Source organism: Oncorhynchus keta, chromosome 23 (assembly GCF_023373465.1).
Source record: "Oncorhynchus keta strain PuntledgeMale-10-30-2019 chromosome 23, Oket_V2, whole genome shotgun sequence".
Classification (NCBI taxonomy): domain Eukaryota; kingdom Metazoa; phylum Chordata; class Actinopteri; order Salmoniformes; family Salmonidae; genus Oncorhynchus; species Oncorhynchus keta.
The window spans coordinates 20,551,490-20,568,669 of NC_068443.1; the positions used below are offsets into that span (position 1 = coordinate 20,551,490).

A 17,180-nucleotide genomic window follows, 5' to 3' on the forward strand; every position below is an offset into this window, starting at 1 on the left:
GCAGGATTATTTTTCTCTAACAATATAGGTGAAATTAAGATCCTACATATGTATAGAATAGCAAGTGATGCTTTTTTATTGATGTTTAAATAAAACCTTCAAAGTTATCAAGTGGTTCCAGAAACTGATTGAGGGCCATTCATTCTACATTTATAGAATAATGAAGTGAGACTTGTTGTCACCTACAGTTTTCTTGTAATTTCTGAATATTGTAAAGGTTTTTTATTGGCTGTGGTTTAGTCATTTCAATGTAACATAACAAGCATCCAACATTAAACAGTAATGTTACAAAAGGAACAGAAAAAGTAATTAACTTTTTTCAATATGAAAGCATGTGCTCTTACACCAGAAGCAATGTTTGCAAATCAAAGTGGTTGCTAATGCCGTATTCAAAAATAAATAGACAACTCCTGCAAACTAATTGGAAAATATGTACAGAAGAGAAAAGTTCCCAAGGACACAGAGTAGAACTCCAACTCTAGCTAGGTTTCCATCCAATTGGCCACAGATTTTCATGTGAATATTTACACATCTGCATGAAATCATATGAGCTTTTCCCCACCAGAGATGTTTCCATCAACTGGTGGATAAAAGGCTGTGCGTGATGACGTAGTGCTTTTTGTTCTATTTTTATTGCTACTAAGGTATTTATATTATGCGACCAACACACAGTGCACTGACAATGGGAACAGTGTTAGTTAGATATGCTTGTGTCCATAATTGTATGACTTTTCTAAGGATCTGTGCTCTTGGTTTTTCTTTGATGTCAGTACAAAGAACGTGTGAATAGAATTGATGTATCTATAAATGAACAAGCAGACTGTATGCCTTTAGGTTACCTTGATCACTCTGGATACATTATTATTTTCCAGTATTACCATTTTGTGCTCTGTTATTGTGTTAACTCTTGATCCCCCCATGAACTCGGTCACCACTGATGCAGTATATTCGTCACCGCTGATATAGTATATTCCTCACCACTGACGCAGTTTATTCGTCACCACTGACGCAGTATATTCCTCACTACTGACGCAGTATATTCGTCACCACTGATGCAATATATTAGTCACCACTGACGCAGTATATTCCTCACTACTGACGCAGTATATTCGTCACCACTGACGCAGTATATTCGTCACCACTGACGCAGTATATTCGTCACCACTGACGCAGTATATTCCTCACTACTGACGCAGTATATTCGTCACCACTGACGCAGTATATTCGTCACCACTGACGCAGTATATTCGTCACCACTGACGCAGTATATTAGTCACCACTGACGCAGTATATTCGTCACCACTGACGCAGTATATTCCTCACCACTGACGCAGTATATTCGTCACCACTGACGCAGTATATTCGTCACCACTGACGCAGTATATTCGTCACCACTGACGCAGTATATTCGTCACCACTGACGCAGTATATTAGTCACCACTGACGCAGTATATTAGTCACCACTGACGCAGTATATTAGTCACCACTGACGCAGTATATTAGTCACCACTGACGCAGTATATTAGTCACCACTGACGCAGTATATTAGTCACCACTGACGCAGTATATTAGTCACCACTGACGCAGTATATTAGTCACCACTGACGCAGTATATTCATCACCACTGACGCAGTATATTAGTCACCACTGACGCAGTATATTAGTCACCACTGACGCAGTATATTCCTCACTACTGACACAGTATATTCGTCACCACTGACGCAGTTTATTCGTCACCACTGACGCAGTTTATTCGTCACCACTGACGCAGTATATTCCTCACTACTGACGCAGTATATTCGTCACTACTGACGCAGTTTATTCGTCACCACTGACGCAGTATATTCGTCACCACTGACGCAGTTTATTCGTCACCACTGACGCAGTTTATTCGTCACCACTGACGCAGTATATTCGTCACCACTGACGCAGTATATTCGTCACCACTGACGCAGTATATTAGTCACCACTGACGCAGTATATTAGTCACCACTGACGCAGTATATTAGTCACCACTGACGCAGTATATTAGTCACCACTGACGCAGTATATTAGTCACCACTGACGCAGTATATTAGTCACCACTGACGCAGTATATTAGTCACCACTGACGCAGTATATTAGTCACCACTGACGCAGTATATTCCTCACTACTGACGCAGTATATTCGTCACCACTGACGCAGTATATTCGTCACCACTGACGCAGTATATTCGTCACCACTGACGCAGTATATTAGTCACCACTGACGCAGTATATTAGTCACCACTGACGCAGTATATTAGTCACCACTGACGCAGTATATTCCTCACTACTGACGCAGTATATTCCTCACCACTGACGCAGTATATTAGTCACCACTGACGCAGTATATTCGTCACCACTGACGCAGTATATTCGTCACCACTGACGCAGTATATTCGTCACCACTGACGCAGTATATTCGTCACCACTGACGCAGTATATTCGTCACCACTGACGCAGTATATTAGTCACCACTGACGCAGTATATTCATCACCACTGACGCAGTATATTCGTCACCACTGACGCAGTATATTCGTCACCACTGACGCAGTATATTCCTCACCACTGACGCAGTATATTCGTCACCACTGACGCAGTATATTCGTCACCACTGACGCAGTATATTCGTCACCACTGACGCAGTATATTCGTCACCACTGACGCAGTATATTAGTCACCACTGACGCAGTATATTAGTCACCACTGACGCAGTATATTAGTCACCACTGACGCAGTATATTAGTCACCACTGACGCAGTATATTCGTCACCACTGACGCAGTATATTCATCACCACTGACGCAGTATATTAGTCACCACTGACGCAGTATATTAGTCACCACTGACGCAGTATATTAGTCACCACTGACGCAGTATATTCGTCACCACTGACGCAGTATATTCGTCACCACTGACGCAGTATATTAGTCACCACTGACGCAGTATATTCGTCACCACTGACGCAGTATATTCGTCACCACTGACGCAGTATATTCATCACCACTGACGCAGTATATTCGTCACCACTGATTGTATAGTAAATCTCTCCTTCTACTGAGCCTACTGTTTCACCTACTGTCCCTCTCCTGTCTGTCTCCAGTCCTGGCTATGCATGAAAACGTCCTCAAGTGTCCTACTCCCGGGTGCACAGGAAGGGGCCATGTAAACAGCAACCGTAGCACCCACCGGAGGTACATCCTGCAGGACTAACCCATTAAACATGACATACTGTACATAGGCAGGTTCAATGGGTTTGATCTCCTCCTACTCCTCCCCCCCCAGTCTCTCAGGCTGCCCCATTGCTGCTGCAGTGAAAGTCTCCAAACCTCAAGAGGAGAGCCCCAAATGCAGGCAAGCACCTGAACGATTGTCCAGGTAAAATCACGAGGGGAAATGTATGTTATAATATGTGTTATATACTGTAATTTTGCAATATTGTCATTTTGACTGTTGACAATTATCGACGTGTATGTGCGAATACATTATGATGACAGTAAACCATTGAGACATTGAAAGCTATACTATGAAACTAATTGATTGAAGTTCGGAGAGAGCATAGTCCCTTTGATACAAAACAAAGTGTGTCAATTGCAATATCATATAAAATCAGGAGGTATGTTGGTTAAAATTTACAGTATCGTATCCAGTTTATTTATGCAGTGTATTGTAAAAGGAATTACAATATATAGCCTATCAAAACTTCACAGACACGGTTTCTCACTATCACTTGTTCTTAAGCAATGGTTTAAGGTCCCATGAGATTCTCCCTATTAGGGACACAGAGCATCACAACTCTTTGTTCCCTGTAGAAAAATCACAGGCAGACTGCCAACCCATACAAAATGAATTAGTTGGGTAACATGCCTGTGTGTGCGTCTACAATACAGATCAGATCCCACATCCAGGAGGAGGACATTGATATTATTCAAACAACACTGTGTCCATTACTTCACAGCCACCTCATATGGATATTATTCACACTATAATGTAGATTACTTCCAAAATCATCACCACCTCTTCCACAGCCCATGCATAATGTGCATTCATGTGTCAATAGCATATCCTATGCATTTTATTTGACACTGTAGCCACTTTCCTGCCCACTTGTGTGCATGTGTCAATTTCCTGGATCCTTACATGCGTTTTATTTGACACATACAGTAGCCACTTTCCTCATCAAATCCAACAACACCTCGTCTTCTTGGATTCTTCTCCAACCAGGCCTCTCGGCCCCCTCATGAAGAAGTTGGAGTTGAATCAGTACAACTACAGGTTCGCCCATCACCATCCTGTCACCGCCGCCTTGCAAGCCAACCTCACCAAGGACATGGACAAGTACAGCAAGATCCGCTTTGATTACGCCAGCTTTGATGCACAGGTCTTCGGCAAGCAACCTCTGATGGCACCCAACCAGGACCAAGAAATCTCTTCTTCACACTTCCCTGACTGTGAGTTTCGCACATTTGATTTGATTCAAAGGGGGGCGGAGGGAGATTGGCTGTACCATAACAGCGTGTCAAGCCACATTAAAGGGATTTAATGTGCAAGCGTTGCTCATCTTCTGCCACAAATGTGCAGCTCAGTAGGACACTATGTAAATACATGATCAGACAACAACCCAACTAAGAGTATGCAACACACTTACAAGGTTCCTGTAAACAAGATATTCATGCTTGTTTAATATATATATATTTTTTATCAACACAGACCTTTTCTATTCAAGCACAGACTGATCCCACTGCAACCACAGTGTAAAAATGAACGTGCTGATGACATGTACCATACTGTATGTTATAATGTAGGTGGTATAATCACCTGTTCCCACATCTTTGTGAAAGTTTCTGTATCTGAGTTCTGTTATCCAACAGCTCTAAAGTACACTGGCTTTCTGGGCGCCCCCGGCAACCGCCTGCCCACGCCAGGCCCTGAACGCCACAGCCCACCCAGCCATTACAAACCTGGAGGTGAGGGGCTCCAAGCCACCACTGCCATCCTCAACCTCTCCACCCGCTCCCGAAGCAACATGGAGTCCATCTCGGGTCGGCCCCTTGCGTCCTCCACAAAGGTAGTCAAATTAGACCAATTATTTAATGTGGTCATTTTAAAGCAACTCTAATTTGTTTATAAAAAGGGTGAAACATCAAAAGGACAGATTTTGGCAAAGGAAACGTTGTCTCTGGTGGCGGTGAAACAAGAGGTCCCCCTCCGTAAAGCATTAATGTACACAAAATAACATTTGTGTAATCACATCATAAGAAGAAATGACAATTACAGTAAGAGTCTGTAGTTCCTGTAAAACATGTGGTCATGCATTTACTGTCTACTTTCATGGTAATAGACAAAGAGAGAGAGGGGGGAAAAAAAATAACTGTATGAAAGTGTGTCTTGCATGCTGCAGATGGCATAAGATATTTAGCTTAGTAATATATTATCCAGGATAAGATCTGCCTCTATCAGGTGGCCTATACAACAGCTGAAGAACTCATTAGCTGAAATATTTTATTCTCACAAAATCAAAATCTCCCCGATTTTATTAAATGTGCACCAGTTTAGTTTACAATTTGACCCCTTTGTGCGCATCCTATATAATCTCTAGTGGGAAAACCCCCACTGCCCTTTCCACTAGGCAGAAAACGGTGATCCTCTCAACTGAACTGAAACATGGCCTTCCTATGCATTAAGTTTAACTGCATGACAATGAATGTCTCAAAACCCAAACAAGGCCTCTCTACAGTATGTAATTAATGTCAGAATAATGATAGATAGATGATTCAAGGTTTCCAACACCTACACAGTACAGGACCCAGCTTGGTGAGCTGATAATGTGGCCTTGTACCAGGTACCAACCCACTGAATGAATAAAACAGTGTTAACAAGTTAATCATCTGTCCTCTTTTGCAGAAGACTTATGTAGCATACTCCGTATGGGGCCATGCAACTCCGATGTGTCTGTACCTCTGTAGGCTACCAGTAATGTAAAGGCAAGAAAAGCATCACAACTCAATGTCGAATGTTCATCTATCTCTCCTGCGATTGAGATGTTACCGCACACGTCTACACACGTCACCATCACACACATCATTAAAATGGATAGCCACACATGCAATGTCCATGAAAATTATACCCATTAATTCATTTGAAAGGCTGTCTTATGTAGAAAAAATAAATAAATAAAAATAATTGAACATAGGTATAATGGGACATATGTCAGATGTAGGCCACATTTCAGCATTTAATGAGGTAAAACTTCTAATACTATAAAAACTAATAAGCCACAAGTGCACATAGCGTTTGACTTAGCACAGAATGAGTAACACATCTGTCAATGAGAGAACTTATGCTACATTAAGCTTTTCATTTTTGTTTTAATGGTGATGACCTAAAACCAGCACCCACAGCTGCCATCTTGGTATTGTGTCCTAGAAAACAGACCGATGACACAGCTGTCACTGACAAACTATACACCAAGGAGCGATTATTATTTTGTTCAACAGAATTAATGCTGGCTTAACACCATACTTTACCCTGGTGTTAGATAATCACGACATGTCTTATTTTCATGTAAATGTATATTTGAGAGGCAATTGAAGTTATTTCTCACAGGAATTATACAAGTTGTTATTTTTAGAAAGGTATACCGTTAAAGTATTGCGTTAGGTTAAAAGGGCTTATCATAGTGGTGTATTCATTTCAGTACAGTAACTCTCATTTCTCATTCCAATACAGACTGACATCAGTCTCTCCTTTTTTGTGAACTGTTGACTATTTAATAAAAGTGACTTCATTGTAACCTTATGACTATAACTGAGTCTACCTTGTGAATTTATTCTCCTTTAGGACATGCCCATAGAAGTGGATGAGAACGGCACTCTGGACCTGAGTATGAAGAAGGGTCGGGAGGTGAAAGCCCCACCCCAGGTGCCTTTGGGAGACGCTACCCAGTCCCCTCCTGAGTCCACTCTGTCCAAGCAGGCCGGAAGTGTGCACATCAGCCCTGCCTTCTACCAGGCCCTGTGCGAGAGAGACACCTGGGACACCCCTCTCAACTTCAGCAAAGCACAGCAACAAATAATGCACGACAGAGAGGTAAAAAATAACAACTTTGCTGTTCCTCCTTCTAAATACACAGGAAATACTGTATAAGGTACCTATGAAACAGAAGAAGAAAGCTTGTTTTGTTAAATTTGTTGAAGAAGACAAATTATAGCTAATTGATAAACATATGAACATTAACATAACAACAGGTCCCTGATCTATAAGGGTGATATGGGCATACAATATAATATATAATGATAGATAATTGTGAACACAGTGTATGTTCCTAATAAATCTCATGTTAAAGAGCATGTACTTCATAGCTGGTATTCCTGGTTGTTGTTGACATTTGTCCTGTAAATAATTCACTGACGACAACATCTGGTGCTGAACACAGAATCTTTGAGAAAGTAAATCCAAATGTTTTACATTACATATCCATATAAATACCGTCCATGTGGATTATCCGACTTTAAATGGATGTATGGTTTACTGTAAGTATTCTTAAGCGTAATCACTCAGATTTACCCCCCAACTCCTAGGCTTGTGTATTAAGAGTTTTTTTAAGTGGGGTGTTTTCATTGATAATTCACTTTTAGATCATGTTCAAGACTTAAGACTGACACAAGAAGTAATGGGGTTAAGGAGATTTTTAAGGACACTATTATTATTTTTAAGGATACTATTAATAAGACTGCATCAGTAATGGCACCCTATTCCCTATGTAATGCACTACTTTTAACCAGGGCCCATAGGGTTCTGTTAAAAAGTATTTCACTATATAGTGAGAAGGGTCCATTTCAAACATACCTATGTCTCAGCAGGAAGATTTTGATGACGCTTCTCTGGAGGACCAGGGCTACTCTGGAGACGCAAGCATGTTCGGCCCCAAGACTGATATGCTCTTAAGAGACTCTAAGAAAGAGCTGATGAGGTATATCATGTTTAATGTTGGGTCTGCTCATTCTGGAGGTCCAGGGAAGGGAGAAATTGACATGTTGCTGCTTCTTTGCTCAGTCTTCTGTGTATCATGTGCATTTCCCTCTAAAAAGGTCAGCTGACAGATGGTCAGTATCAATAACAAAAGTGTAATTCCCAAACCAGACCTGTTTTAAATAGGGCATTATAATTGTGGTGAATGAATACACGCCCAGTGAAATGCGCTGGACACAATCTTTCCTGTTATTAGCTCTTATATTGTTACCTATTATATATTACCTTTTGTTGTGACTGGTATGTCTGCAGGTTCTTGTGAAGAATGTATCTTGTTAAAAGTGAGTTTTTACATGTCCGTATGTCCTCAAAATGAGCTTACCACTCTTGACTTTGTAGTTAGACTGCATGTTCTATGGAATTAGTATCCACTCTATGGTAAGGTATGATTGAGTAGTTTACAGAAAACAATTAGATCTGCCAAGGGATTTACAAACAACTTTTGCCACACCAAATAAACATTGAAAATAAACATCGAAATGACTAAATTTCCTGCTGTACTAACTTCCGCTTCCACTAATGCAATTCAACGTCATGTTAAAAAGGTTCATACACTGTATCAGAAGTCCATGTATTGTAGAATATGGTCTAACTAAGTGTTGTGTTCTCTGCAGCTGTCCTACCCCTGGCTGTGACGGTAGTGGCCATGTTACAGGAAATTATGCATCACATCGAAGGTAATTAGACACTTAACACCAGCTAGTAAATACTGTACGGCCTGGTTCAGAGGAACTATGTTGACTGTTTCATATTGATCGGTATTATATGCTGCTGAAAATGAAAGGGATTTATTTTTATTTTTTTCAAATAGCATTGTGATAACTCTGGTGTGGATCCTCTGTCTGTAGTGTATCTGGGTGTCCCCTGGCTGACAAGACTCTCAAATCACTGATGGCAGCCAACTCTCAGGAACTAAAGTATGTGTTGTCCTGTCAGTCCTCATCTTACCACTGTTTATAGACATGTCATTCACCTGTGTGGGTTCACTGATTCAACTTTGTGCTGTTTTATTTGTTTGCATTATACATTCCTGGTCTCATGTCGTTTTAGTCATACATTGACTATATTGAATATGGACTTTTCTCCAATTCATGTGATCAGGCTGCATACATATACATTCTGCAATGTACTGGGTATCTACTGACCTCATACGTTTATTTTTTTTAATTCATGCATTTAAATATGATATCATTGTCCCAGACAACGTGGCACTGAGCTTTGCCTGTTCTGTCGGTCTCTCCGCCTGCAGGTGCCCAACACCTAGTTGTGATGGATCTGGACATGTGACAGGGAATTATTCTTCACACAGAAGGTAGTCTAGACTGGATCACACAAATTACTGAGTAGATGAATAGGGATGTGTTTGAATCTCATTGTCTAGGTATTTATTTTTGATTAGTTTATACATTTTAGACAATTAATAAACTGCGATTTAACTGATTGATTCTTGTTGTTGCTTCATGTTGTTTCCAATGACAGACGATGTGAGAACATCATCTTATCACTGATGAAAGAGTTTGCTTTATTTTAGCCCTAATGTAGTGTTCATTATTGTTAAACCATATTGTCTCTAAACATTTGTAGTTTGTCAGGATGTCCACGTGCCAGAAAGGGAGGCTTGAAGCTTACACCAAACAGAGATGAAAAAGACGACCAAGAAATAAAGTAAGATATGATTTCTGTTTCATATTTGTTGTTTTAGTTTTTTCATTTTCTTGTTAACTATTCTAGTGCTGGCATGCATGCCTATGTGAATGAAAGTACTTGTGTCATGTTGTAAAGAGGTCATTATACCAGAAAGACAAAAAGGATATAGTTTTCCTGTTCATAATTTACTAAATTCATCTTTCAAGGATTAACAACGTTAACATGTTTCAAACGTTGTAATATTTTTTGTTGTCTTAATAGAACATCTGGCTTATCATGCTCTTGTGTGCATTGTGTTCTTGTATTGTTTATTTAAGGTCCACCATACTATGGGATGTGATCAAAGCTGAATTATTCTAGATGCAGTTGTCTCTGTAAAAAGCAGTATGTAAAGTACTTAAGTAAAAATATTAAAGTACTACCTAAGTAGTTTTTGGGGTATCTGTACTTTACTATTTATATTTTTGACTACTTTAACTTTTCCCTGACGAAAGAAAATCATGTACTTTTTACTCCATACATTTTCTCCGACAACCAAAAGTACCCGTTACATTTTGAATGTTTAGCAAGACAGGAAAACTGTCAAATTCAAGCACTTGTCAAGAGAACACGTGGTTATCCCTACTGCCTCTGGACTGGCGGACTCAATAAACACATGCATCTTTTGTAAATAATGTTGGAGTGTACCCCTGGCTATCCATACATCTTAAAAACAAGAAAATGGTGCCATCTGCTTTGCTTAATATAAGGATATTAAATGATTTATACTTTTACTTTTTATACTTAAGTATATTTTAGCAATTATATGTACTTTTGAGACTTAAGTATATTTAAAACCAAATACTTTTACTTTTACTCAAGTAGTATTTTAATGTCTGGCTTTCACTTTTACTTGAGTAACTTTCTATTAAGGTATCTATACTTTTACTCAAGTATGACATTTGGTACTTTTTCCACCACTGGCAAAAAAAATATTATTGGGGGGGGAATAATGTACTTGATTACTGCTTAAATCCAAGCTCAGATGTATGAGACCTTGTTTACTTCTACATCTGGACAAATTTACCCTTCTTTTGAGATACTAATGCAGGGCCAAAACGTTAGGAGTTAGACTGGAATATATCTCATGCACAAGAGGGTGGGTGAGAGAACCTACATGTAGTGCATCTGTAAGGCTATTAGATTATTGTAAAATGTAGGCCATATGGCATTATTCCATTGTCCCGATGCCTTATACTCTTAGAAAAAAGGGTTCCAAAAGGGTTCTTCAGCTGTCCCCAAAGGATAAACCTTTGTGGTTCCAGGTGTAACTTTGGGTTCCATGTTGAACCATCTGTGGAATGAAAAAGGGAAAAGGGTTCTTCAAAGGGTCCTCCTATGGGGACAGCCAAAGAACCCTTTTAAGTTCTAGATAGCATTTTTCCCTAGGAGTCTACATATACCTGTAGTGTATGGATGAATGTAAGTAATGTGGTTGGGGTTGTTTTGTCCTCTTAAGTGCTACTGGTGCTCTACTGAACAACCGAGTGCAACAATCTTTGTTACAGTAGCACTCTGTTCTGTTTGTACACTAGTTCTATGTACCATCTCAGCCTGCCTTTCACCTTTACCAATAAGGGAAGGGGTCGGAAACCCTACATGACAATTATGTGTAATTCATGTCACTCCATTACTGACCTGAGAAATGTAATTACCCTTATAACTCTTAATAATATTCAACAAGATGTTTTGTTTATGTAGGTTATATCAATCTGAATGTGTAAATTATTCCAAAGTTTTTGTGGATTAACAACTTTGTTGCTACGATTATTTGAGCCTGTTGTCAGTTTTGTTGACTACATTTTTAATCAACATTTTACTGGATTAATCAACATAATGGTTTGACAAATCTTCCGGTCTAGTTCGTGAGGGATGTTTATGAACTGTGAAAATGATTTGTTTGAGTATATATGCATTTATTATGTGTGGTTTAAGAGGTTAAGTAAAGTCGTCTCAACTCAGTTGGACAGCATTTTGATCTACTTACATTTCCATTGTACCGAAACTGTGAACAGCGATATGTTGACATATCTCAGATCATACGATATTTATACCTCTGTCATATCAAATGGTTTCAACTGCAAAAAACAGCTTACTGGTGACAATCTTTCTCCTCTGCCTCATCTGAATGAGAATAGGCATCTCTCACAGGGGCACTCAGATCATTGTCAACAGTCTGTGTAACAACATGACTCCCTCCACTACAGTAGCAGTACAAGGGGAGGACACCAGGTAGTAATAAACCTGACTCCTGGGGTGTATTCAGTAATGTTAAACGTTCTGAATGTTGCTAAAATAGAATGAATAGACCTGATATAAGCATATCTGTTCTATACGATACATTACAGAACGTTCAGATAGAAATGTATCACCCTCCTTAACGAACCCCTTGTTTGTCTCCCTGCTAGGTGTCCAGTGATGGGTTGTGATGGCCAGGGCCACACATCAGGGAAGTACACATCTCACCGCAGTGCAGGGAGCTGCCCCCTTGCAGCCAAGAGGCATAAAGAGTCATCCATCAATGGCCTCCCCTTCCCCTGGAATAAGGCCTGCAAACAGGAACTGCCCCACTGTCCCCTGCCCGGTTGCAATGGCCTTGGACACGCCAATAACGTGTTTGTCACCCATAGAAGGTTAGTTAGCCTGCATTCACTCCATTCATTGTGTCCCATACAATACTAATGAAACAAGGTTATTTTAAAGTTTGTAAGTGAAGTTTCTCATTATTTTTCATTTTATATGTAAATAGTTTGTCTGGATGCCCTCTTAATGCTCAGAGTATTAAGAAGAAGATGACAGGAGAGGAGATGATGACTATTAAACTTCAAGCCAGCAGTGGTAAGGCATTAATATATGGTTTACAAACATGTTATGTTTGTGCTGGTGGACTGTACATGTATGCTTTGGCAGGATGTTATGGAAATTTCATCTCAGTACCATCAAAGTATGTTTAGTCCCCCTGCTAGTTGATTCATTGAAGCAGCAGGTTTAGCTTGATTTTCATGCGAGTATTTCCTATTTTCAAACAGGAGTCGACAACAACAATGACGTGCAACACTTGGATCATGAAATAAAAGAACTGAATGAATCTAACCTGAAAATAGAAGCTGACATGATGCAACTGCAGACCCAAGTAACTATCCACAACTGTGATATGTTTTTTAAAGGATTCATGCCCGGTTCAGGTTGACAAGTTTTCCTCTCCCCTGAAAGCAGATTTCATCGATGGAATGTAACCTGAAGACAATTGAGGAGGAGAACAAGATGATTGAACAGCACAACGACAGCCTTCTGAAGGAGTTAGGTCACCTCAGCCAAGCTCTCATCAACAGTCTCACAGATATCCAACTGCCTCAAATGGTACAGTGGGCCTCATACAAACCTCACTTGCACATGCAGCTTTTATCAAATAAGTACAAATACTGAGCTATATTGTATGCTAATAAAATTATTTTATTTAACAGGTAATCATTTATTTTCTCAGAAAGATAGGGGTCAAAATGATTGGCACTCCTGTTTTCAATACCTTTTAATGCCTCACCGTGTGAGGATAATGGGACTTTTTCTCAAATGTTTTGAGATTGGAGAACAGATTTGGAGAGAGTTTAGACCGTTTATCCACATCTTTCCAGATCCTTGATATAATTCGCCTGCTCTTATAGACTGCCCTCAAATTCAAACCACAGGTTTTTAATGGGGTTCAAGTCCGGACACTGAGATGGCCATTTTAAAATGTTGATTTTGTGGTCAAGTAACAATTTCTTTGTGGATTTTGATGGGTGCTTGTAGTTATTGTCTTGCTGGAAGATCCACTTGCAGCCAAGATTCAGCCTCCTGGCAGAGGCAACCTGGTTTTTGGCTAAAATTTCCTGGGCTGTGTCTGAAATCTGGCTTGCCTACTAGTTACATAAACGACATACTGTGTACTAATCGTACTACATACTATTTAGAACGTACTGCAGAGTAAAAAGGTATGCTGTAAGCAACAAATATCAACATAATACTCATTCATATTGATAAGGCGTCATCTAATGCCCATTCGCCCTTGTTCCCTACCATTCCATCATTTTTGTAAAGTGTGTCCCCTATTCTGATTATCACCTGTTTTCAGCTGTGAAAAGACGATTGTCTTCCTCAATAGTGTGCAGTGAATTCTAGATGAGAAACCCAAATGAGTATGACATCCTGGCATTTAAAGCATACAACATCAAAATGTCACCTACTATAAAACTGCCTATTTTCGCATACCCAAAATGGCTACTATTTAGGACGTAAGTATAGGTATTCGGACACAGCCCTGGAACTGGGTAAAGTTGATTATGCCGTTGACCTTAACAAGGGCCCCAGGACCAGTGGAAAGCCCCATAACATCAAAGATTCACCACCATATTTTACAATATGTTTGGGGGTATTTTCTGCTAATGTATATCTATTTCGACGCCAAACCCACCACTGGTGTGCTGGGCCAAAGAGCTCTATTTTCATGTCATCCTACAATTTAAATGCCTGGAGTTTGGAGGATTGGTCTAAGATCCTTCCAAATGTGTCCTTCAATTTCTTACAACGTTTTAGGAAAAGGCTCAGTGCCATTCTGCCCGCAAGGTGAGGTATTGATAACAGGGATGCCAGTCATGTTGACCCCTATATTTTTGAGAAAAACAAATGACAACATCTCTTTATCTGAGCAATTATGTAAGTCTAAAATAATATAATTTCTGAATGTTTTTGAGAATATAGCTCAGTATTGTATTATTTTACACAGTATTTTTCGCTCATCTTTATCAAGAGTGGCAATAATTCTAGATCGGACTGTCTATATCTATAGTGACATTAAATTATTATTGTCACTATAAGCTTCAGTTTGTGAACTAATATTTGAAAATGTTTGTTTTTCAGGGGCCCATCAGCGAGCATAATTTCGAAGCCTATGTGAACACATTAACAGATATGTACAACAGCTCTGAGCATGACTACTCTCCCGAGTGTAAGGCTCTCTTGGATAATATCAAACAGGCTATGAAGGGAATCCACGTTTAAGCTGTTGAGCCATCAAGAGGAGGTATCTTTGAGTTGGGATAATGGCACTGGATGGCTGTGTGCAGTGCTGGCTTCGTTGCATGTATAAGACGAGGCTTTGGGAAATGTGTCGACATTTCACCGTTGAATACATTGTACTGAGACAATTACCAGCCAAAATAATTTGTATTGTTTTTTTAACGCTTCTGTATTCACTTGACATGTTTCTTCTGGTGAGATTTCTACCCCCCTTGCACTTAATTCTTTTGAATGGTTTGCTTGATTTAAATCTATTTATTTTTTGTCTTTTTTATATTATTATTATTTATAATCCTTATTCATCAATGTATTTATTTCCACACATTTGTATTTATTTCTATCATTGTAAAATGCTAAATATTTAATCTTTTGACTAATTCTGCACATTGTAAATGACATTGAAGCACGTTCCAGTTTCAACCATAGCTCTCTTTCGTCATCTAGTGGTGGTTTATTTATATATCAGATCAAGTCATAATAGAATCATTTGTATCTCCCATGAAGGTGGAGAACTCTACCAGAATAATCCAGAATCAACATGTTTTTTAATTGTTGCTTTTGCTTTCTATTTAATATTCAACACTGAATGTATGGTAAGATCTAAAAATGCAATGTTAGTGTCCATCTCTTAATTCAACAATATGTTGAGTTGACTGCAATTAGGGGAATTGCTTTCAGCTGTTCGCAAAATGCAACATTATTTTATTTCATTCAATGAACTGAATGTCAGATTCAACTTGAGTGTGTCGCTCAAATAGAGCAACTGACGGCACTAAGAAAATGGAAAAATCCACCGACTTTTTTCTTAAATGATATAGATATTAAACTGCCTTCTGTGCACATGCTGTGTGTGCATATATGTGCCTACATGTAAATGAATACATAAAATATACGGTACTCTGTTTTGTGGTAGGACAGTTATGTGGCTGGTGTCTAATTTATTGTACAGTACACTTTTCAAAGGAGAAAATGTTCTTAATGTTTATATGCCATTTCAAATCTTTAAGCATCGTCTCGGTACTGTAGCTGTAATCTCAAAGTCAGGTCTTGAAGTTTCACAGGGTAGGAAGTGCTTTTCTACTTTTTACATCTCTTCAGCGTGGGAATGCAGAAGTTGCTCGAAGAAATGTAACACCACCATACAAACATTTACTCTGGTTTAAGCTATTCTGACATCCTTACATACATAAAATGTTAGCTAATATATACTTAATGGTGGTCAGTGGCATTTCAGTTTCTGGATGTCACATCCATTTTAAAATATCCCCCCAAAGCACTTGGTGGCGTAAATATCACTGCAGGTTCTTTAGGGCCAGATTCAATAAGCGTTTGCACCTTGGTAAATCAAGGCCATATTGTCAATAATGGACAACTGTCAATATAAATGTTCAGTTCATCACTATTATGAAGCAAAAAGAGACAAACAAACAATGATATTGTTAGTTCTTAACTGTTTATTTTCAATTGTTTATTATTTATTTTTAAATTGAGTTGTGAATCAGTTGCACTTTTTTATTTTGTATTTCAGATGAGTTCTATTGCCCTGGGGTTCCAGAAAAAGATGAAGCTTTCTTTGTTTCTAAGCATTGCTCTTGATGTCACAGGAAAATGTTATTATTTTGACGTTTGCATGGGTTTGATAGTCTTATCAAGTTACAATAAATTGAGTTTGACTTGGCCTGCTACACATCTGCAAAACAAAGCCAAATTTAGGACACTTGTTGAGGAAAATACTTTATTTTATCCAAATACTCAACTCATTCTAAAGAATTGTAATCTTTAAAAATGTAATCATTGACGGTTTGTTTAACTTAATAATTGTGTTAATTTATCATTCGTAATATTTAATTAACATACCACACATTGTTTGCTCAGGAAGTTTTGTGAAGAATATTTATTTTTCTCTGTTTAGTATTTGATGTTTTGTAATGTGAACTGGATTTTTGTGGAATGATATTAGTATGATGAAACTGTATTGGACATTTTCTTTCAAATGTTGTTTTTTCAGTTCAAGTAGTTTGTAAATCGAAAGTTCCTATTACTTTTACTATTTCATAAGCAGATATGCGCTGTGCTGTACAGTTTGTGTATGGTAGAAATAAAACTTTTTAAATGGTCGTGTGATTCTCAGATGTAAAGTAGTATGTTGGCAATGCCTTACAGCACAAATAATCTTCTTTGATTGAAATCTACTTCACACTGTATTATATAATCTCTCAAAATATATTTGAATGAGATTTAACAACTGCTCCTTGAGCAGTAATTATCTACTGGAAATGGAAAAGAAAATATTAGATGGCTCAATATTGGTTAACCCAGAATTTCCATATTGGTGCCTCCTTTTCATCCCCATACTCTCATTGTTGCTTCATGAGATTGATACGAGT

At 38.7% G+C, this 17,180-nt stretch overlaps 1 protein-coding gene across 8 annotated transcripts in view; it reads left to right on the top strand.

Annotated features, from left to right (window-relative positions):
• The window catches only part of LOC118401970 (suppression of tumorigenicity 18 protein-like), a 64,276-nt gene extending 47,366 nt beyond the window's left edge, over window positions 1–16,910 (top strand). For 4 of the 8 annotated variants that reach the window (XM_035799704.2, XM_035799705.2, XM_035799701.2 and 1 more), the window contains 15 exons: window positions 3,125–3,215; window positions 3,307–3,399; window positions 4,186–4,472; window positions 4,893–5,089; window positions 6,862–7,110; window positions 7,881–7,993; window positions 8,667–8,729; window positions 8,901–8,969; window positions 9,302–9,364; window positions 9,637–9,717; window positions 12,147–12,371; window positions 12,488–12,576; window positions 12,768–12,871; window positions 12,952–13,098; window positions 14,635–16,910. In XM_035799704.2, the coding sequence (XP_035655597.1) occupies window positions 3,125–3,215; window positions 3,307–3,399; window positions 4,186–4,472; window positions 4,893–5,089; window positions 6,862–7,110; window positions 7,881–7,993; window positions 8,667–8,729; window positions 8,901–8,969; window positions 9,302–9,364; window positions 9,637–9,717; window positions 12,147–12,371; window positions 12,488–12,576; window positions 12,768–12,871; window positions 12,952–13,098; window positions 14,635–14,775 (2,012 nt within the window). In that variant the 3' untranslated portion in view covers window positions 14,776–16,910. Of the gene's footprint in view, window positions 1–3,124; window positions 3,216–3,306; window positions 3,400–4,185; window positions 4,473–4,892; window positions 5,090–6,861; window positions 7,111–7,880; window positions 7,994–8,666; window positions 8,730–8,900; window positions 8,970–9,301; window positions 9,365–9,636; window positions 9,718–10,016; window positions 11,971–12,146; window positions 12,372–12,487; window positions 12,577–12,767; window positions 12,872–12,951; window positions 13,099–14,634 lie in introns of those variants that run through there. The other 4 variants (XM_035799702.2, XM_035799703.2, XM_035799706.2 and 1 more) reach the window with 4 other exon arrangements.
• The last annotated feature ends 270 nt before the right edge of the window (window positions 16,911–17,180 follow it).